A 24,348-nucleotide genomic window follows, 5' to 3' on the forward strand; every position below is an offset into this window, starting at 1 on the left:
TAAATATACGACCGTATATTTACATATTTCTAAGCAAAATATTCATTTAGAAGCAATTTTCTTCCAGAAAATATTGAACGCATACTTGAACAAAATTTACATTTTTACCAAAGATGTGTCTTTACATATTATACGAGACCAATTACTGACATAAAAAAATTGCGCTCTATCTTAAGAAAAAAAGTCAAAAAAGACCTATTTTTGTTTTATTTTGATTGGATTTTAAAAATAGCATCATTTTCGAAATGTGTTGGATTTTTTCTTCATTTTTTGCATTGTACATAGCGCCGAAATTTTAATATATTTTTTTTTTTTTGCAACAGCTGCACGCAACGATGATTCCCGTATTAACAACAAAAGAAAGAATCTATTTAACCATTTTTTTAATGTATGTTAAAATTAGATGTCATATTTTTATATTTCCTTCTAATAACATAAATTGAAGTCAAAGTATTTCATTAGAAAATTAAAAGCACTAAAAGATTACACTTTTTCGGGAAAAAAATAATTTTCGACAAATTTTCTATAGGAAGTACTCGGCATTCATATGATCTTACCAGGGACTTATATACAAAATAGTACATATAGTCCTATTCTCTTTAGAGAAGTGACAGGGCTTTCGCATATAGGCGAAAGCCTGTCCACTATTCTAAAGAGAATAATATAGTCCCTGATCTTACATCATATTTTAATTTGGGGTTAGTTCATAATAAAGTCATTTTAAGTTATATTTTTAAAAAATCAGCCTGCCTCAAAACTGAAAAGTCTTAAAAGTTACAGGGAACGGCTATTTTATTCATTAAAAGTATATAAAGCAAAAACTACTGGGGTGGGAATAAGTAAAGCAGCGAAACGAACCCGGAACCTGCAAGCGTCAAATCAACCCTGATTCCCGAGAGGGAGCGGTAGTCTCAAAATGTCGTGAACTCACGGTGAAGAGGAGGAAGGCATAAAAACCGTAGTTTCTTCTCAGATTTCAAGAAAAATATGCAAGGTACAATTTAAACCAAAATCTTCGTTTGATAATGACGAGTGATGATTGTCTGTGTACTTATTATGACTCGTTCACTAAATCATAGCCTCAAAAATTCCTAGAATGGTCCACAGGTGGCCTATGAATGATCAGGATACATTAACAGCTGGTCAAAGCGAGATAGAGAGAGAGTTAAATTAATGTATTAAAAGAAATGCCCCATTAATATGTATTACATACAATAATGTTACTAGAATAAAAGCTATATGAATTGTTTTTGACAGAGGACACGGTGTAGTACCTAAACGGTTGCTATCAGAAAAAATTGCGCGTTCATCACTGCTATCTGAAAACTGAGCGGTTGCTAGTGGAAAAAAATGGACGAAATTGTAAGTATTTTTCTTCGCTGGCTCAACAAAATGGTCAATAATTCAATTATTAAAGTTTAGCCGCTTGGTATTTCACTCTTACGGAACGTTACATATATTTTCAAACTAGCATGTATATTTAGAATTTCAATAAATTGAAGGATTGCTGATATATATGACGAAAACTGTCGAAAGTGTTGGACACATTTACATGCACGTAAGAAATATATTAAAATTGCGTCAAAAGTTTTAGATATTTGATAAAAATGAATCGACAGTTCGTTGTGTATTTGTAAATATTATTGGTTATTTTATATCATTGTCCGCTTTGATGGGTTTCTTACAAGCTAGAGCGTTTTAATTAGGAGAATCCTGTGTTACGGCTACTATTAGACAACGGCACCGGTTACTATTTGAATAGGTTTGTTTTCAAATTTCATAAATTAAAATCACATCCTCAATTTACATATTTATGCAATTCATATAGTTCCTTAAGAAAACTATATATACACCTTACATTCTTTCTTAATGATTGACTTGGCGTGTATGTTACTTTCCATCATATAATGACAAATTAATCGTATATTTATATGTATGTTGTAAATAGTAGATCGAGTTTGTACATATGTATGACATGTACATGTACCCCTGTACACATTGGCTTTGGAACAGGTGGAGGCTAAGCCTTCACACTTGTTTTTGCAAAGATACAGACATAATATAGGCACTGAAAACTTGGGCTAATCTTTTTTTTATTGGACCAGGTGTAGCCCCCCCCCCTCATCTTTCAATTTGCTTCCGACGTCTATGGCATATGCACACACACACACACACCTGTTTTGTGTAAGCCATTAAATCATGTGACCACTCAATTTATTATATTCCAGCTATGTTATTATGCCAGATTGATTAAATTTACGATTAGGAATTTTAAAAAATCATAATTATCGATACACAAACCACGAGAGATTATTTGTCTCAAATATTTACGCAACCCACCTCTACAAATCCAAACATAAACCTACAAATTAGCAATCTCTATATCTGATTTTTAAAAAATCTGAATTGAAAAATGAATAACGCTCACATAAAGTTATAAAGTTTTGCTGTCCAACGTCGATACTTATTCAGGTACAAATTTTAATGAAAATTATATAAGTCAATTTACAAGAAATTCGACAGTAAAAAGAAGTGGAAAACATTATTATCTTTCGTGGCGGGGGGGGGGGCTTGGCTTGTCTTTCTTACCTATATCATAGACCTAATTCGCTATATATATGATTTAAAGAACTCTTAAAAGCCTAATGGGGAGAGGAGGGTGGTGTTTTGAATATTGCATGTTAGTCGTTCAACGAAACAATGCATCACCGTACTTCGAAAAAGAAATATGGAATTAGAAATATTTGACAAAGCTTATACACTGTACTATAACTTTCTAGATATTATACATCTTTAAGTATACATGTAGGCTACAAAAATCCCCAAAAACTCTAACTTAAGAAAGGTTTTAAAGAATTGATTGTAATTGATTGTAAATATATGTTACTGTAAATCACTTTTATTCGCGAGAACTTTATTTTCGCGTAATTACGCGAGACGGTATGCTCGCGAAAATTTGATTCTCGCGTATAATAGAATTTCTTAAGATTATATAGAGTACTGACCACAATTCGTGAAAATTTTGTTTCGCTAATAAAGAGTCAATGACTATATCGCGAAAATAAGGTGTCACGAAAATTAAGTGATCTACAGTATATGCTATTTCAGATTGATTAACAGGTCATTTCGTGAAGCTTTCTTTTTATTTGTGTAGCAATCCTTTTCGAAGATCAGCTCTACTTAGCAAAAATACGATACATTCAAGTTACAGACGCGCCCCCCCCCCCTCCCCCTGCGCATTTTGTTCCAAGCATAACGTTTACTTTCTAAATGTTCATTGAAAGGCCTGTTGATTTCATTCCAAGCATAACTTTTACTATATTGAAAATTTTCATTGAAGCCCCCCCCCCCTTTTTTTATTGCAGCATAGTCAAACAGGGGTAGGCGGTTGCGAGTGAGAAAAAATGTTACTGAAAGAAGTTTGACAATTTTGCTTTTTTCCCTGTCAGCCTTTTTAAGAATAGATTTGAATTTTTTTTACCACCCCCTTTTCAAAATCGAAGTTAACCCCTGAATTACGATGGTAAAAGTCAACTGCATACTGTATATAGACATCTTTCACAGGCAATTTGGGATATTAAAAATGTAGATTTTAGACATTTGCTGCCATAAGTTTGTTTCATATCTCTGTTAATAAGGAAAAATTTCAAATAGGAGCCGGTGCGATGTTTTCAGTTATTAACCGGTGCAATATTTGCTAAGACCCTGATAGCAACCGTAACTTTAAAAAATCGTGTTTTATCCAAAAATCTCTTTTAAAACTCACTTTTCAATTTTTTAAAATTATTTCTATTATCATTATAGATTGACGCATCTTTAAATACCAAAATATCCACAATCTGAATAATAGATGATTTAAAAAAGCATGAAAACTGGGTATTTATTGACTTGAGATTTGTTACAGGCTCCGGAAATTTTACTCATTCTAAATTATAAGAGGGCTATTCTGCAAATTACACAAGACATCATCTTTAGAAATATCTTACTTGTTCCGTGCACCCGGACTTTTCAGAGAATATCTTGATTTTGGGTCTTATTTTCACTGTTTTACAACTTGTTCTAAGAGTTTTCAACATATTTATTGCTGCTAGCAGCTGTACAATTTTCGAATAGCAACATTGAACACGGTTTTGTTCCGATAGCAGCCGTTTAGGTACTACACCGTGGAGGATTATCAAAAGAATGTGTATAATAAAATAATGAGTGTTGTTTAGAATTCCTTTGGAGAAGATACCAAAGGTCAGAGGTTATGACAAGATTACAGCAACCAAAGGTCAGAGGTTATGACAAGATTACAGCAACCAAAGGTCAGAGGTTATGACAAGATACAGCTGACTAGTATTGTGGATCATTACAGATTGTAACCTATAGCCATGGCAACCCACATCAATAAAGTAAGTGTTCATGAGAACACCCAATCTCCCATGCAGAGTTGTCGTTCGTTCCTCTTTCAGACACCTCTGCAATGGGCTCACTTCAAGATTTTTGACATATTATTACGTATAAAACTTGATATTTGAAGAAGTGTTTCAATTCAAATCAATAGTTCTGGATTGATTTAGTAAATATCTATCTCAAAATTCAGACATAAGCATAGAAATTGAATTGTAATGAATTAAAACAAACGCACTATTTCTCGTGTTTAACACTGTGTATACGCGAGCCAACGACAGAGGTGAATGTATGAGCCGATGGTAGAGAGTGGAGAACACCATACGAAATATACTACTGAAGTGATTGTGTTGATTTAAATTTTTCGAATGTAGGTTCAGATAAAAGAGGGGTTAACACAGATACAGGGGTAGACATTAACTCTTATTTCCACTTGTCCTTCGGGCAAGTGAACTACAATTTTGACTTGTCCGAATGCAAAATTTGGTTGCCCAAAATTTTTGAAGAAAAAAACCAGTTATTGTACTTTAATTTGTTGTAAATATAAAAGTTGACAAATTAATCTGTATTTTGAAGTTAGCTGCCGGAAAAAATGTTGATATGATGGTGATGCTACATTTGTAAATGTTACTTGTACATGTATGTAAAACACTTTCACGTCATTTAATTATCCTGAAAACACACAGAGTACTGCAGGAATATTATTTTCTTACGATTTTTGTTTGAAATTTTAATTTTTCCTCTAAAAAAATGAGGTGAAGACAGAAGGAAGAGAGTTGTTATGTTTTGAATCAAGATACATCGTGCACCCTGAATAACTGGTGTTCTTCATATCATTCCTTAATTGGGTAGAGAAAGTATTCTGTAATCTCTATTTTATAATAAGACTGTAACGTAGGTTGTCAGACAGATAACCGTATTTTTTAAACTACGAAAGAAAACAGAATAACGAACCCGATTTCTGAATAAAGGTAAGACCGAGGGATTCCGAATGCAATAACAATGTCCCGTTTTTGGTGGATATCAAGTGTTTAATTTATTGTGTTGTTTATAAACTTATGTGAGATTAAAAAAATGTTTCTATCAGAAATATCCACTTGCCCGATCGGACAAGTACATTGATAGTTTCACTTGCCCGAACTGAGAATTTACTTGTCCCGGGCAATCGGACAACCCTTAATGTCGATCCCTGAGATATTTATGCATACCCTGTAAAATCACTGCTAGGTCTACACGTACAAGTAGACGTACACGATCAAATGCTTAACCTCTCTATTAATGTCGTACATGTGATTGTGTGTTGATTTTAGTTTTTGAACGAAGTATCAAATATAGATGTCTTAATTGTGAATATGTTGTTTTTAAGAACATTGATGCCTTGTCTTTATTAGTTTATATACATTATAACTGTCATTTTTAGTGTTGTCACGATGATCGATTTATAATCGATGATCGGTCGGAAAGGCTGTCGATTTTAGATAATCGATTGGAGATTTTAACAATCGATTAATCAGTATGTTTCAGTACATATCTTTTTTACAGTTTTCTCACTTTTATTTCAAGAACAGGCTCTTGTTATCAAAATATATATCTTTCAAGAGTTGTCCTTTACTGTTTTAAAATACATGTACTTAAAATCTGTTTAAAATAAATCAAAAGATAATGATAAATTATTTGTATTTCTAAACTGAAGAAACTAAACTACTTGTGTAAATGAAATATATTAGTTTTCAGTATTTGGGGGAATTCACCTGTCATTTCATACGGAATCACAAGGAATTTGCAATATTAAATGTCTTATAACAGTTTAAAAAAATAATTCCATATACATTTTAGATGATCATGTAAATTAAAACCTGATCTGTCAATGCTTACTTTTCCCAGGCCAAGTAATTCCTAATCATGCAACAATCTGTATTACTAAAGTTTTTAATCAAACTGCATATATATACTGTTTTTAGAATTTCGATCTGTACAATGCACCCTTACTTACATTATTTAACAATAAAATTCTAATATTTATAAAATCTAATGCCTATTTTATGCAAAGAGTTACCGATTCGATTATTGGCCGATGATCAGTTGGTTAGGGTCAACTGATGCTACCGATTAATCGATTCTGATTTTCAACCGATTTGACAACACTAGTCATTTTATCGCTTGGCTAAATTAGAGCATAGGATCAGACATTGATGCCTTGTCTTTAATATAAAAAAGTGATTTTGTTGGTTTTAGAGTGTAGAATCAGATATTGATGTCTTACATGTGATTGTCTTGGTTGTAGAACACAGGATCAGACATTGATTCCTCGTTTTCTTCCTCCTTCTGTACAGAGCTGGATGAACAGATGTTGGTTGCCATGGAGACACTGGAGAGGCCTCAAAGGTCACAGAAAGGTCAGCATAAGGGTTATTATGGATTTGTATATAGATAACAGAAATTGTCAATATTGAATATCGAAATGAAATTAATTACTAAAATAAAACTTGACTAATCCAGATGTTGTGTATCCTGAAGTCTTGCTTCATACCATGTTAACTTTTAGTCCACTTAATTCATTTGTTTAAAATGTTGTCTAATCTGAGATATTGTCTAATTTGTCCAATTTCTTTGGAACCAGTGGTACACGGATTAACAACTCTTACGGCATTTAAATGGGCCCCTTGGGATTGGGAATTTAACACTTTACAACTTACTGAACTGTTATGCAACATACACTAAATGCCCACGTCATAAAAATAGAACTTTACCATTTCCCCGCAGGCACCTTTTAGTGTGGTACACGTTTCTATAAAGTTTAGCGTAAATAATATTCTGACGTTATATTTTGATGCAAAAATAACTTTTCCGATTTTATGAGATTTTTACAAGTATATAATGAAAGGAAATTGGCATTGAATTAACGATCAAATGAACTTTTTAAAGAACGTGAAAATGCGTGATTGTAGGGAAACGGTATATGCGTGATTTTGCGTTAAAAATGGGAAACAGTATATGCGTTAAAATGCGTGACTGCGGGGAAGGGGGTTAATAGCATTTTATTGCTTATTGGGAAATTTTATTGCATAATGTTTTCAAGAGAAAAACACTTACGATGAACAGAATGGATCTTTTACTAACTTTTAACTATTCAAAACTGTAAATTAGAGAATAGATCAATTAATATACCGTAAACATATTACATTTGGCTGTGTATTCTTTTTAGCGGCTTTGGCGGAACGCAGCAACTGCTAAATCAATTACAAAGCTAAATGTCTTGCACATATACAAGTAAATAAAAATAATTATGAAGAAATGTGCTAAATCAACTTTATACTAACTTATTAAAAATTCAATATCCGCCAAATGCCGTACATGCTAAATATAATACATTTTAATTACAGTAATAAAGTTTCTTCAAAGTTTCTTAAAATTTTGTTCATTTCATTCAGATGTCCAAAACCTGGCCATGTTTCTTTTTTACTAGAACTTTGAACAAATTAACTTTGTGAATCCATTTTTGTGAAAAAAGAGTCTTGATGTTGAGAATGAGGCCTATATTTTGCCCGACACAAGGGAAGTGGAAAATCCCTGTTTGAAGTTTTTTTTATTACACTCATTCATGAGAAATTATCATTTATTACTGATTGGATAATTCTGTGTTGACCAGCCTCACATTTCAGACAAAAAGATCAGAGCTGTATACTTATTGGTTAATTCTGTGTTGTCCTCCCATTTCAGCCAATAAGATCAGAGCTGGCCTGACATCAACACCAGGATGTGTGACCCCGTTACCAAGACGACAGTCCCAGCTGATGAAGTCCCTGTTCACCCTCCAGAGTCCCCTAAATGACAGCTTCCTCTCCCCCTTCCCGTCCCAGAACAAATCCTCCAATACAAAGAAAGGGGAGGAAAACCTGACCCCCGCCACTGCAGATAGCTCTGTTAGACTCAGTAGAGGGGGAAAGCCCAACAGAAAGAAACCAAGGAATGTATTAAATGAAATTGTCAATGACAAAGTAAAGGAAGGTGGAGGGGGTGTAGAGGAAGAGAAGAATGTGATTGACCTTGAGGTGATAGGTCAAAGGTCAAGGACAGAGGAAAATACTGATGACGTTAGTTCAGAAACACAGGAAAGGGTGGCTGAAAATCAAGAGATGATGGAAAATGCGAATGCTGGTGAGTGTAATGATTTATTCAAAATCTTTGACAATAAATGTGAGCCAAGAGTTGACACTAGTTTTAATCAAGAAAATTTCTTAGGCCGAAAACGGAAATCAATATTTGATTTTTAGGTCACCTGAGTAAACTCGGGTGACCTGTTGCACTCGGGTGACTCTGGTGTAAGGGCGGGGCTCTATTAATTATATAGTGAAAGTGCATGAATTCTTTGAAAATCTTCTTCTCTGCTTCTGGGTATTAAATAAACTTACTAAGTGCATAGTTATAATGAGCAAGAGTGCCTCTACCAAAATTGTGAATTTTATGGCCCCAGGGTCAGGGGTTCTGGTGTTAGGGTGGGGCTCTATTGATTATGTATAGTGAAACTACATGAATTCTTTGAAAATCTTCTTCTCTGCTCCTGGGTATAAAATAAACTAACTAAGTGCATAGTTATGATGTGCAAGAGTGCCTTTACCAAATTGTGAATTTTATGGCCCCAGGGTCAGGGGTTCTGGTGTTAGGGTGGGGCTCTATTGATTATATAGTGAAACTACATGAATTCTTTGAAAATCTTCTTCTCTGCTCCTGGGTATTAAAAACTTACTAAGTGCATAGTTATGATGAGCAAGAGTGCCTCTACCAAAATTATAAATTTTATGGCCCCAGGGTCAGGAGTTCTGGTGTTAGGGCTGGGCTCTTTTGATTATATAGTGAAAATACATTAAATCTTTGAAAAATTTCTTCTTTGCTCCTGGGTATTAAGCAGATGAACTACCTATATAGTTATGATGAGCAAGAATGCCTCTTTAAAAATTATAAATTTTATGGCCCCAGGGTCAGGGATTCTGGTGTAAGGGCGGGGCTCTATTGATTATATAGTGCAAATATATGAAATCTTTGATAATTTTCTTCTTTGCTCCTGGGTATTAAGCAAATGAACAACCTATATAGTTATGATAATCTTCCAGAATTGTGAATTTCAAGGCCCCAGGGTCAGGGGTTTCATAGACGGGGAGGTGTATGTATATACTGAAAATATGATAATATAATGAATTGTTTGAAACCTGCTCCTTGGTATTAATCAAATATTTTTGAAAAGCAAGAATGCCTGTACAAAAGTTGTGCAATGTGTGGATCTAGACCTAAGGGTCAGGGGTTCATGTGTGGTAGGGACACTACTGATTATTGCTGAATATTACTGATTAGTTGAAATGCATTTTTTGTCCCCCTACCCTGCCTATGGGTATTAAGTAACCAAACTAAGCAACTGTTAAGTGTATAGTTATGATGACCAATGGACTGCTAGCTCTTTCAAAATTGTGAATGCCATAGAATCTGGCTTAAAATATGAATCAAATTCAATGACTGGAAAGTTGTTACATAATGCTCAGGTGACCTATAAGGCCCATGGGCCTCTTGTTTTTATTACTGGTACTATATACAGGTTTTTTTTTGCCCTTTCACAATTGCAACCAATTTTATCCCGTTTTAATTTCGCCAAGTTACATTTGTTTTGTAAAAAGTATACAAGACTAGTGTTCTTTGAATTTGCCCTGTTTTAAATTCACCCACCTGTGAGTAGGGCGAAAGGGGTGAAAATAAAATGGGGGCAAAATTTTCCCTGTATACAGTATCAAGTTCTAAATACAATAACATAGAATGACAATTGGTGTTTCAGATGTTTAATAAATGAAAGAAACATAGAATATCATGTAGACATGAAAAACTAAATATTTGATGCTAAATGAGTGAAACAAATACAGATTATGTTGACATTGCAAACGTGAAGTATGTAGTTATATATATATTCAATGTCTACATTTCTTTTATACATATGGAGTTTTGACAGAAGACAAGCTGTTATTAAGTAACTGGGGACTTCCTGACCCTGTATTAAAACAGTACACAGATAAGGGGATCACCTCAATGTTTTCCTGGCAAGCAGAATGTCTATGTTTACCCGGGGTATTAGGTGAGTGAGATTGAAATGAATTATGAATATTATTCAACAGAGATACATGTCATCATGGTCATATTGGGTTCTAATGAACTAACAAATATTTATATGCAGAGTTTTACATCTCTGTTGATAAACGCTAACTTTGTTTTGTGTATTATAGAAAGTTATGCCTGGAAAAAAAGTCTGTTTCTGCTCTCGGAATCAATGTTGATTTATAGTGGCGACATTTTTTTTTAAAATGCTTTTTAAGAATATATGAATTTTCAGTTCTTTGTCACTTGCATGAAAATTTCATTCAAACAATACAAATCAGGAGAATCTAAGCAAACACTCAGGAGGGGATCAGGTGCCATGGAGGAGTGAACATTCCTTCTGTGTGTTCCTTGTCATATGTAATTATACATATATCACATGGCTTCGAGGGTGACATACCAGAATATTTGCCCCGAGGTGACAGGAAAGCCCTGGAGTGTTATGTCACCCGATGCCGAAGGCAGAGGGTGACATAACACTCCAGGGCTTTCCTGTCACCGAGGGGCAAATATTCTGGTATAGTCGCCCGAGAAGCCATGTGGTATATGTTATATGACATTTTTAGAATTAAAAAAAAAATTAAATCATTTGAAATCGTTGAAAATTTCACAAATAATCCAGAAATGCTTTCTTGACGTTAAGAATAATGCTCCGTTGTTTACATTTGCTTAGCAACCGACGTCATAACATTTCGAACCCGAGCTAAAATGCGTAACGTAAAAACACATGAACGTGATCGAAAGGATGATATAACTGTTTCCGTCGGGGGTGACATAACTGTTTCCGGCCGGACATTACTGTTTCCGGTGTGACTCAGCATTTTTCAGGGTTTATAGCGAAACTTATTACATTTGTGATATAATAGGAAAACTTATTCAAAAATGTTATATCAGATATTATTACTCGGCCCTCACTGTCATTATGCAAAGTTATCTAAAATTTCTGTATAAATCTAGGGGGTGGAAACCTGGTATACTCATCCAACACTGTTATTTTGCAGAGTTATCTATCTTTGTTATTTCTGTGTAATTCTAGGGGGAGGTAACTTGGTATACTCGGCCCCCACTAGTGCTGGTAAAACAATGGTGGCTGAGCTCCTGGTCCTGAAGCGAGTCCTAGAGACAAAGAAAAAAGCCATCTTTATCTTACCTTTCGTGTCGGTGGCCAGAGAGAAGATGTTCTATTTACAGGTAAACTGTTCCTGACATTCATATTGACAGGTAACTAGGTCAGCTACTAATTATTTTTTTTTACAAGTAGGTTATACTGTAGATTCCTTATTTTTTGCCAGTACTTATTACCCCAAAATGGCTATTAGAAGTCAAATCGTGAAAAAAATTAATTTCTGAGAAGACGGTTGATCAAGACATTTTACTCGGAATTAATCAACCAAAAAATTAAATTGTGTACTTTTGTTTTGCTGATGGTGCTTCTCACGAAATTTATGCTGTAAAAAATTCATTGCATAATATGTTTTACGGTGTGACCATTGGGGAGAGTGCAGTCCTATACACAGCTTTGAATCGTTGAACATCAAACTGCACTAGACACATTGTAGACTGTGACGTCACATGACGTCAGAATTTACGGAGACAGCCAAGTATCTGGTTAAAAAAGATGACAAGTCTTGTTCAGTATTAAATAAAATACGTTGTAGAGTAGATGAAAATATTTTTTGTTACTTTTAAGCTTTGTGCAAATTAAGAAAAGTAAACGTATCTTGGGAAAGAATATTTATTCTTGGTCTCTGGTATGTTTTAAAATTAAAACGGATGGAACATTCAGAGTGAGGGAATTTTGGGAATGTTGCACAGGAAAATTTGGCTGATGTTATTTGGATTTCATTCCAAATTTCCTCTGTTCTTACACGTTAGTCTATAGAGCTCGCTTCGCTGCGCTCGCTTTAAAAACAAATTTACAGTAATTGCTCTATGTGTATGTAGGTCAATATCCTTAGAATTCTCCACTAAATCTTTTCATTTTTAGGTCACCTGAGTAAACTCAGGTGACCTATTGCTATCACTTTTCGTCCGTCGTCGTTCGTCGTTCGTCGTGCGTCGTGCGTTAACATTTGAACATTTTCAGCTTCTTCTCTGAAACCACTGAACCAATTTCAACCAAATTTGGCATATAGCATCTATGGGTGAAGGGGAACAAAAATTGTGAATTTCATGGGCCCTGCCCCCCTGGGGCCTGGGGGGTGGGGCAAAAACTACTAAAATTAGTGCAATCTTTAAAAATCTTCTTCTTTACTCCTGGACATCAAGCAGTCAAACTGTTGGCATGATTGTAATCAGCATTGAGTCCTCTACCAAAATTGTGAAATTCATGGCCCCAGGGTCAGGGGTTCTGGTGTTAGGGTGGGGCTAAATAAGTATATAGTGAAATTTCATGAATTCTTTGAAAATCTTCTTCTCTGCTCCTGGGTATTAAATAAACTAACTAAGTGCATAGTTATGATGAGCAAGAGTGCCTCTACCAAAATTGTGAATTTTATGGCTCCAGGGTCAGGGGTTCTGGTGTTAGGGTGGGGCTCTATAGATTATATAGTGAAAATACATAAATTCTTTGAAAATCTTCTTCTCTGCTCCTGGGTATTAAATAAACTAACTAAGTGCATAATTATGATGAGCAAGAGTGTCTCAACCAAAATTGTGAATTTTATGGCCTCAGGGTCAGGGGTTCTGGTGTTAGGGTGGGGCTCTATAGATTATATAGTGAAAATACATAAATTCTTTGAAAATCTTCTTCTCTGCTCCTGGGTATTAAATAAACTAACTAAGTGCATAATTATGATGAGCAAGAGTGCCTCTACCAAAATTGTGAATTTTATGGCCCCAGGGTCAGGGGTTCTGGTGTTAGGGCGGGGCTCTATAGATTATATAGTGAAAATACATAAATTCTTTGAAAATCTTCTTCTCTGCTCCTGGGTATTAAATAAACTAACTAAGTGCATAATTATGATGAGCAAGAGTGTCTCAACCAAAATTGTGAATTTTATGGCCCCAGGGTCAGAGGTTCTGGTGTTAGGGTGGGGCTCTATAGATTATATAGTGAAATTTCATGAATTCTTTGAAAATCTTCTTCTCTGCTCCTGGGTATTAAATAAACTAACTAAGTGCATAGTTATGATGAGCAAGAGTGCCTCTACCAAAATTGTGAATTTTATGGCCCCAGGGTCAGGGGTTCTGGTGTAAGGGGGGGGGGGGGGCTCTTTAGATTACATAGAACACAATCCAAAACAAAAAGGGAAAATCAAAATTCCCTTTTTTTCACCCAAGTTTTACAATCTGAAGTCATTTTGGTCTTAAAATCATTATATGTGTCTCCACAAGTTCCTTTTTTGAAGATTTTTCTTAAGTATTTGAGGAACGTTCCTCTTTATACACTTCAGATGCATTTGTTATGACCAGAGATTTGAGGAACGTTCCTCTCTCTACACTTCTGGTGCATTTGTTATCACCAAACATTTGAGGAACGTTCCTCTCTCTCTCTCTCTCTCTCTCTGAACTTCAGATTCATTTAGTATGACCAGACATTTGAGGAACGTTCCTCTCTCTGAACTTCAGATGCATTTGTTTTGACCAGACATTTGAGGAATGTTCCTCTCTCTAAACTAAGATGAATTTATTATCACCAGACATTTGAGTAACGTTCCTCTCTTACATGTGCACATACAGCGTGTATTTTTAAATACTTTAAGAATCTTAACACATGAGACATTTGAGGAACGTTCCTCTCTCAAATTCACTTTTTCTGAAGACATCTCATGAATGGTCAAACATCAGGCATTTGAGGAACGTTCCTCGCTCGAATTTAATTATTACTGTAGGCATCTCAAGGATTGTTAATTATCAGGCATTTGAGGAACGTTCCTCTCACAAATGGTTGTCTCATGAATTGTCAAACATTAGGCATTTCAGGAACGTTCCTCACTAAAATTTAACATTGTTCACACAGGATACTTACATGTATGTGAAACGTTCCTCTCTCAGAGTTGTATATGTTGATACCTTATTCATATTAAATCAGGCATTTGAGGAACGTTCCTCTCACAAATGGTTGTATTTCTGTTGATTACTTATACCTCATGAAGCTTGCAACCCGTGCATTTGAGGAACGTTCCTCTGTCTTGTAATGAATATCTGTTGATACATTGCAAAGCCCACTTAAAAATAACTTTAAAGGAACGTTCCTCTCTAACATTATCATGTGTTTTGTGATATTATATTAGTTTTTATCGTACATGAAGAATTTGGGAAACATTTCTCTCTTTTATATGAAATGCAGCACATATTCATAGAAACATTTTTTATCTGTACACACTCTACAAAATATATATGAAAAATCATGTTGTCATTTTATACAGTACTTTTTGAATTAAGGCTTTCTTAAAGCATAATATAAACTAGGTACAGGAACAAACAAATTTTTCACTTCGGAACAAGCATGTGCAATGTGCAGTGTTCATGTATCAACTCAAAGGGCTTTTTCACTGAATGGCAGTGTGATCACATATTACAATGTCTTGGTTAACAGGTTAATACCCACAGTATTTTTCCTTTCTACCACGAAATTAAACCAAAGTTGTGATGAAGGTCAAACATGTTTATTTCTTGGCTACATCTTTCCCTCATAATAGAGACGATTCCAATTCCTTGGTCTCCCAAGGTTCATAGCATTTTTTCATCAGTCACAGTAAAACAGCCTCAACAAGTTTCTTGGGTGTCATCTTCTGTAGGAAAAATCTCACATTCAGTACAGCATGTCGTATTATCAAAGATGTGATTCAGGCAAAGTTAGAATAATCGAAACAATGTGTACATAATAACAAGTTTTGATGTCTCATCTAAAAATTAAATAGACTGGAAAAATCGATATAAAAAAATTGCAAAACTTAAATTAAAATTTTGAACTTTAAATTGCCCATGAATTATGAAAGCATTTCCATACTGTATTAAGAATATTGCAAAATTGACACTTTCTATCTTTCTCATACTATTTAAATGAAACACTGTAAATGTTTTATATTTAGAGTGTACTATATTTGGCGGAAGTTGATATTTTAATAAGTTAGCGTAGGTATGATTTAGCGCATTTTAATGTTTTATGTTTAAGTCATTTAGTGTTGTACTTAAATTAGCAGATGTTTCTTTCCGCCAAAAAGCTAAAAAGAATACACCGCCAAATGTTACACGTTTACAGTAATAACTCTGATTTGCAAATTATGTCTGAGAAAAATCATTCTCCTTTATATCTTGCATGTAACACTAATTTAAAAACTAAGTGACAATTGGAAATGTAAATTATAATAATATATAGGTCTTAAGCCCCATACTCCTCAAATGAACATTTTATATACATGTATGATAATATAAGTCATCAATTTTTTTAAATTTATTTCTCTTTTTCCATAGTGCATGCAGGTGTCATATAATATTTCATGGGTTTTATTAATGTATTCTTTAATTTAGACGAACCTATTTTCATTCTGAATCTCAGTTTGTATTATATTGTAGTACTATTGTGTATTTCTTAAAACTGAAGAATTGATTCTATAATAGGGATTTGTCTAGTAACCCTAAGTCCTGCATCATTCTCTACTTTAAAGATAAAGACTTTGAGGACTTGATGTCTTCCTGGCCCCAGCTCACACTGTAATTGTTATTAATCACTGCCAATCATATATGCTCATGGAACACTAGCTATAGGCGATCAGCTCTGGCAACTATCTGTCCCCTGTGACTTCATGGACAGTAAAGATCAGTGCTGATGCTATGATGACTTGATCGTGTTATAGATAAACATGTCTCTGCAGTCAGAAGATTGAAGCAATTAATTTACATTGTAGAACAGAGCTCAAACAGTGAGAGAATTAAGATCTTGTTAGAGTTTTAAATTTTACTCCTTAAAATTTGGATAGTTTCAATATATTTAAAAAACAAAAAATGTAATGAAATTTATAATTACACTGTAAAACTTTACTAATTATTCTAGTTCGGGAATAACAAATCTCAGGCTAAAATCTGGTTTGTACATATTAAATGCAAAGAAACATTCCACACAATTATTTTGTTAAAAAAATAATAATAATAATAATGTGAAAACAACATCTCCTGCACTTAATTGTCAGATCTTAAGGAAGCAGGAATAAGAATCCATATTTCCAAAAAAAGCCCTTAAAAATGTTTTATTGATTTAGAATATTTTATTAAATTATTAGCACATGTATTAAAAGAAATGTACTGAGTAATACAGTTCTACAATTTTTTATTTTTATTGATTGGCAATTGCTCATCTTCCTTCCCCTTTTTCAAAGTTAGATACTTTGATAATGAAACTATCTTTGATTTAATTGTTAATTTCAGAAACATGCACTCTGAATTTCACAGATTTCCTATATCTTGGATTGCAGTGTGGGTCATTTGGGATTTAATAATTTAGCCAGCTGCAGCAAGGTCAAAAGTCTATGTTATCTGTAAAACTTGAGGTCAATTTATATAACCCCGGTCTTATCTGCTTTCATTATGTAGAAATAATTTAAGAAGATTTTCTTCAACTCTTTGAAATTACATTCACCAACACTGGAACACTGAGTTTCTAAGAATAAGAATTTCATTGGTGTACATATCAGGCATGTGTTATAAAAATGAACCTTTCTTATGAAACTGAATAGTGCATTTTTTCTCCGCTTTAACCTAATAAATAAATAATAACAAAATTACGGCTATATGCATAAAATGATGGAAGTATCAACTAGTGAAACCGTTACTCGTATTTTTAGTAATACTATTTTTCTTTTATCAGGGACCGGACACTGAGTACATAAGACATGATCTGCCGATCGACCATACATATAAAATGTTTTACTAATATACAATTTTTTAAGATCTGAATTATAAATACTTATTTATAATTAAATAATACATATACTTAAGTTATTGTTAAAGTATTAAACTAATCCTTAACAATAGGTGTATGTAGGAATATAAACAAGATGCCACCTTTGGATTTTTTTTAGAATAAAATATATTTTTCAGTGGGATAGTGATGATTGACAACTAAAAGAAACTTCATATTCACTCTATTTTGGACTGCATTCCACTTTGATTAATATTAAAAATCTGTTAAAACAATTAATGCAATACATAAAATGTGAGTTTGTATTAAATTATTTATTTATTTTTTTTTTAGAAAAGATTAATATATAGAATGACAAAAAAAACCTTTAAGATAAAGGTTTTGTTATATATGTTTCTTTAAATTGTACACGTGTACTTAAGCTTTGATCATAATCCTTGCAGTTGACAACACAACAAAATATGCCTAGAATTTTTATAAAAATAGAAAAAATTTTCCCGGTAAATTGTTTCAAAAAAGTGTTTAAATCTTTTATAATTATTTTTTTTTAAAATGTTATCCTTATTATTCTAACCGCAGCATATATTTTAAAAGGATACAATATTGAGTATAATAATTTATTGAATTTGTGTCTTTTTTTCCATAATATTTCAAGATAACCAATTTATAGTAAAATTTTAACATGTTTCTTAGCAGGGTATGATATTAGACAAGGTCACTATATTGCTAGCAAAGAAAAACAAATGATTTTAATATATTAAGTACTCCTGTTCATACACACAAGTAAAAGAGCTAACAATATCTTGGGAAAGAATAAACATTTGACCAGTGACCACTTAGTGAAGCCGACGAAGCGATAATTGTCTCAGAGTTTAAGATTTCAGCATTGGCCATACATAAACAAACTATACGGCTCTGTTTCATCTAAACACATTAATTCTTTGACACACTAGATTATTCCTTTGAGCCTCGTTGAATGTGTTCTGCTCTGCTCTAAAACCATCAGAATTAACAGTGCTGAGCATCTAGTCAAGCACGGATGATTTTTGGATTGAACTAGGTGAAACACAGCTATTGTTCTCTTTATCAAATCAATTAATGTCTTATTAAAAAAAAGCAAATAAGACACTGACTTGGCATATAAAATATACCAGGTCTGTCCAAATTTTAATTCAAAATAGAGTGTACGTCTCTTATCAATAATGTATAGTTAATACATGGACATGTTAAATCATGCCAGTTTACAAATTAAAAATATACCCGGTAATACAAATTGAAAACACTACATAAATATGTATATTTTGCATATTTTTAGAAAGTATATAGGATACGTTCAGTGGCAAGGGGGGGGGGGTAATTTTTTAAGGAGCAAATTCTCAATCAAAGTTTCCTGTGTTAGGAAGCCAAAAAAATTAGTATGGGCATGGACCCCACCCATCCCCACTCCCACCCCCCCAAAAATAAATAAATAAATTGAGATAAGTAAATGATGAATAATAATATGTTGAATTGAGTTACAGCGAAGTGCTTTTATTCCCTGTGACTTAATTATGTATTTTTATCTTCATAACGAATTTCGCTCATAATAATGCAAAATCATCCGTCGATCCCTGGCACTGCTTTTTAAACATGTTTTACTATATTCAATATAATTAATCTATTTCCTGCCATGTACAGCATTTGAAAACATATATTATATTTCCCAACTAATAATGAAAATTATGATTACGGTACTTACTTGATTTGTTTAGGACACTTTAATCATTTCTCTGAAATGTTGCTGCAAGTGGTGTCATGAGGGTATTCGTTTTCTTTTACATTGAAATCCAGGGCATATCATTTTGTCTAAAATTAAAGTAAATTTCTCATTTTAATTTACTGGTATTTGGAAGTGTCTGACAGCTTATATTTCAGCAGGATTGATCAACTCTGACTAAGTTATTGATAAAATATTTTATTTTAATTTTTATGCAAACAAAGCATACAAAGAATTTTCATAAATTGATATTATTTGCATATATACCTTGATAAATCCTTAACTGTGAAGAACTGCAACATCCTGTTTTATTCAACAATCTTTCGATGTGATGAGCATCTTCTGCATTGGGTTGAGAGATAGATGTGTCCAAGACTGATAACACACCCAAGATTATCAGTGTGCAGTGTTTTGATTGACATTTCTTCAGTTAGTGGCACCACATGTTTCCATTCAAATATGTATGGAAGGATCGCAGTTGCACATGTGAACTGTGCAGCTATCATTTAAATGCAACTGTTGTTTGAAGGGGAATTCGAAATTGGAGAAATTAGACATTGATATATCTGCGTGTTATACTGTGTTATACTGTGATATACTGTGATATACTGTGATAAAGTTATAAAATTAGTTTTGGTCATAAAACTGCGTGATGAAGTAAGTAGAAACACGTGCATGATTTTCAAATGTCAATGTATGTTCAACTTATAGAGAATTTACTGGTCAATGCACTGACTTTTCATAAATTAATCTTGGATGAACTATACTAAAAAAGCTAAGGGTAAGAATACTTTTCCTGAAAGATTTTTTCATTTAATAAATAATCATAAAATTTCAATTGTTAAAGAAAATTGTTCATTTTAGTGTAAGAAAGCATTGCTTTATACAACAGTTTTATATCATAATGGTAAATGCAGGGGACCAGGGGAATGGTATAACTTTTTTGATCAATTCCTTGTTGTAGATTTATGTCTCTTGCACGATTCAAACAGTTGCCCTTTTTCTAATTTAAAATAAAAATAAATATTTACTCTTTATTCAGCAGATATACATTCCTAAGTGACCTAATGACCTCAAAATAAAATGTAATCATGTATACTCCTAAAGGAGTGGTACCAACGAGTTTAATGTCTGTAATAATAAGAGGCTTTTCACAAAATTGACTGAAAAATGATTTCCTAAAATATTAATTGTCAAGAATGACACGTACTTGATCTTGTGATCGAGTTATGACCCCCAAATCAAAAGTGGTCACATATTTCTTAGGAGGACTACAGATCTAGTGCATTAAATTATTTTTCAAACATTAGAATCTCAAGTTACTGAAATATTGAGTAAACAATACTTTTCTATTTCTAGATCAGTTTGAGCTTTGTGCTTTCACCTTGTAACCCAAAATCAGTAGGGGTCTTTATTCCTTTGGGAGTACCAGTATACTAAGTTTGATGTCTGTAAAGCAAAGGGTTCCCAAAATTTTAAGCAGACATTATTTTTTTGTGTCAGAATAGTCTCAACCTTGAAATTTGACTTTATGAAATCAACAGGATTATCTACTTTTACGTTAGGGAGTACCTGGGTGTACAGCTTTCTTCAAATCCAATTATACTCTGATTCATATATAAAGTTATATAATAGCATTTGAAATCAGAAGAGGAGTATTCGACATGAATCCATTGTCAACAGTTGGAAGAGGAATGTTCCTCCAGTCCAGTGTCAAATTTTGAAATGGGGAGATGAACGTTCAGTGTATTAAGATTCATGGTTGTAGTGTTTTTGATAGGAATTGGTAGAGGAACGTTCCTCAAATGTACTGTTTATATACATGTAGTATGTATTATCAATTGAAATTGACTGATGAACGTTTGTGATATTGTGTGTTAAAACTTGTAAATACAGTGTCAAGTTGAAAGAGGAACGTTCCTCCAGTGTATATAGTATCAATATTTGAAATTGGATGAGGAACGTTCCTCAAATATGTTGTGTTTAGACTAGTATATCCAGTGTCAATAGTTTGAAGAGGAATGTTCCTCCAGTGTACATGGTGTATATAGTATCAATATTTGAAATTGGAAGAGGACCGTTCCTTTAATGCCTAATATTTGAAAATACATGAGATGCCTACGGTAATAAGTAAATTTGAGAGAGGAATGTTCCTCAAATGCCTGATGTGTTCATTCATAAGGTATTTAAAAATACACACTGTATGTGCACATCTGTAAGAGAGGAACGTTACTCAAATGTCTGGTGATAATAAATGCATCTTAGTTTAGAGAGGGGAATGTTCCTCAAATGTCTGGTCATAACAATGCATCAGAAGTTCAGAGAGAGGAGCGTTCCTCAAATCTCTGGTCATAACAAATGCATCTGAAGCTAAGAGAGAGGAACGTTCCTCAAATCTCTGGTCATACCAAATGCACCAGAAGTTCAGGGAGAGGAACGTTCCTCAAATGTCTTGTCAAAACAAATGCATCTGAAGTTCGAGAGAGGAACGTTCCTCAAAAGTCTGGTCATAACAAATGTACCAGAAGTTCAGAGAGAGGAACGTTCCTCAAATCTCTGGTCATAACAAATGCATCTGAAGATCAGAGAGAGGAACGTTCCTCAAAAGTCTGGTCATAACAAATGCATCTGAAGTGTAGAAAGAGGAACGTTCCTCAAATACTTAAAAAAATCTGCAAAAAGGGAACTTGTCGAGACACAAATAAGGATTTTAAGACCAAAATGACTTCAGATTGTAAACCTTGGGTGAAAAAAAGGGAATTTTGATTTTCCCTTTTTGTTTTGGATTGTGTTATAGTGAAAATACTTGAATTCTTTGAAAATCTTCTTCTCTGCTCCTGGGTAATAAATAAACTAAATAAGTGCATAGTTATGATGAGCAAGAGTGTCTCTACCAAAATTGTGAATTCTATGGCCCCAGGGTCAGGGGTTCTGGTGTAAGGGGGGGGGGGGGGCTATATAGATTATATAGTGAAAATGCATTATTTCTTTGAAAATCTTCTTCTCTGCTCCTTGGTATTAAATAAACTAAATAAGTGCATAGTTATGATGAGCAAGAGTGCCTCTACCAAAATTGTGAATTTTATTGCCCCAGGATCAGGGGTTCTGGTGTAAGGGGGGGGGGGGGCTCTATAGATTATATAGTGAAAATACTTGAATTCTTTGAAAATCTTCTTCTCTGCCCCTGGGTATTGAATTAACTAACTAAGTGCTTTGTTATGATGAGCAAAAGTGCTTCTACCAAAATTGTGAATTCGATGGCCCCAGGGTCAGGGGTTCTGGAGTAGGGGGGGGGCTCTTTAGATTATATAGTGAAAATACATGAATTCTTTGAAAATCTTCTTCTCTGCGTCTGGGTATTAAATAAACTAAATAAGTGCATAGTTATGATGAGCAAGAGTGCCTCTTCCAAAATTTTGAATTTTATGGCCCCAGGGTCAGGGATTCTAGTGATAAGGTGGGGCTTTATTGATTATACAATGAAAATACACTAAATCTTTGAAAGTTTTCTTCTCTGCTCCTTGGTATTAAGCAGATGAACTACCTATGTAGTTATGATGAGTAAGGGTCCAAATCTTCCAGAATTGTGAATTTCAAGGCCCCAGGGTCAAGGGTACCATAAAGGAGTGGGGGGCTGTACTTATATACTGAAACAGGATGAATTGTTTGAAATCTGCTCCTTGGTATTTATCAAATATTTTTGAAAAGCAAGGGTGCCTTTTCAAAAATTGTGCAATGTGTGCATCTAGGCCTAAGGGTCAGGGGTTCATGTGTGATTGGGGCATTACTGATCATGCTGAATATTACTGATTACTTGAAATGCAGTTTTTGTTCCCCTAACCTGCCTATGGGTATTAAGTAAACAAACTAAGCAACTGCTAAGTGTATTGTTATGATGATCAATGGTGCCTATTTCAAAATTGTGAATGCCATAGCATCTGGATTAAAACATGAATAAAATTCAATCACTGGAAAGTTGTTGCATAATGCTCAGGTGACCTATAAGGCCCATGGGCCTCTTGTTTGTTTACAGCAACTGTTCCAGGATGTAGGGGTGGTAGTGAGCGGGGTTATGGGGAGTTACTCTGAATCATTTTATTGTTTGTTTACAGCAGTTGTTCCAGGATGTTGGGGTGGTAGTGAGTGGGTTTATGGGGAGTTACTCCCCTCCTGGGGGGCTCAGTCAGGTGGACATAGCAGTGTGTACCATAGAGAAAGGAAACGGACTGATAAACAGACTGATGGAGGAAAACAGCCTCAACAAGCTAGGTCTGTAATACAACATCAACAAGCTAGGTCTGTAATACAACATCAACAAGCTAGGTCTGTAATACAACATAAACAAGCTAGGTGTGTAATACAACATCAACAAGCTAGGTGTGTAATACAACATCAACAAGCTAGGTGTGTAATACAACATCAACAAGCTAGGTGTGTAATACAACATCAACAAGCTAGGTGTGTAATACAACATCAACAAGCTAGGTGTGTAATACAACATCAACAAGCTAGGTGTGTAATACAACATCAACAAGCTAGGTGTGTAATACAACATCAACAAGCTAGGTGTGTAATACAACATCAACAAGCTAGGTGTGTAATACAACATCAACAAGCTAGGTGTGTAATACAACATCAACAAGCTAGGTCTATAATACAGCATCAACAAGCTAGGTGTGTAATACAACATCAACAAGCTAGGTGTGTAATACAACATCAACAAGCTAGGTGTGTAATACAACATCAACAAGTTAGGTCTGTAATACAACATCAACAAGCTAGGTGTGTAATACAACATTAACAAGCTAGGTCTGTAATACAACATAAACAAGCTAGGTGTGTAATACAACATCAACAAGCTAGGTGTGTAATACAACATCAACAAGCTAGGTGTGTAATACAACATCAACAAGCTAGGTGTGTAATACAACATTAACAAGCTAGGTCTGTAATACAACATCAACAAGCTAGGTGTGTAATACAACATTAACAAGCTAGGTCTGTAAAACAACATCAACAAGCAAGGTGTGTAATACAACATCAACAAGCTAGGTGTGTAATACAACATCAACAAGCTAGGTCTGTAATACAGCATCAACAAGCTAGGTGTGTATTACAACATCAACAAGGTAGGTCTGTAATACAACATCAACAAGCTAGGTGTGTAATACAACATCAACAAGCTAGGTCTGTAATACAACAT

At 34.0% G+C, this 24,348-nt stretch overlaps 1 protein-coding gene across 1 annotated transcript in view; it reads left to right on the plus strand.

The window, feature by feature from the left end:
- Positions 1-4,218: 4,218 nt before the first annotated feature.
- LOC134281834 (DNA polymerase theta-like) overlaps positions 4,219-24,348 on the plus strand; it is a gene marked incomplete at its 3' end in the record, with an annotated part of 29,074 nt that continues 8,944 nt past the window's right edge. The window contains exons 1-6 of the mRNA XM_062764273.1: positions 4,219-4,394; positions 6,677-6,788; positions 8,113-8,556; positions 10,376-10,507; positions 11,564-11,718; positions 23,258-23,414. Coding sequence (XP_062620257.1) covers positions 4,374-4,394; positions 6,677-6,788; positions 8,113-8,556; positions 10,376-10,507; positions 11,564-11,718; positions 23,258-23,414 — 1,021 coding nt within the window. The remainder of the gene's footprint in view (positions 4,395-6,676; positions 6,789-8,112; positions 8,557-10,375; positions 10,508-11,563; positions 11,719-23,257; positions 23,415-24,348) is intronic.

The sequence above is a fragment of the Saccostrea cucullata genome, unplaced genomic scaffold (genome assembly GCF_032062105.1).
Source record: "Saccostrea cucullata isolate Sc308-1 unplaced genomic scaffold, CSIRO_AGI_Scuc_v1 ctg5611, whole genome shotgun sequence".
Classification (NCBI taxonomy): Eukaryota; Metazoa; Mollusca; class Bivalvia; order Ostreida; family Ostreidae; genus Saccostrea; species Saccostrea cuccullata.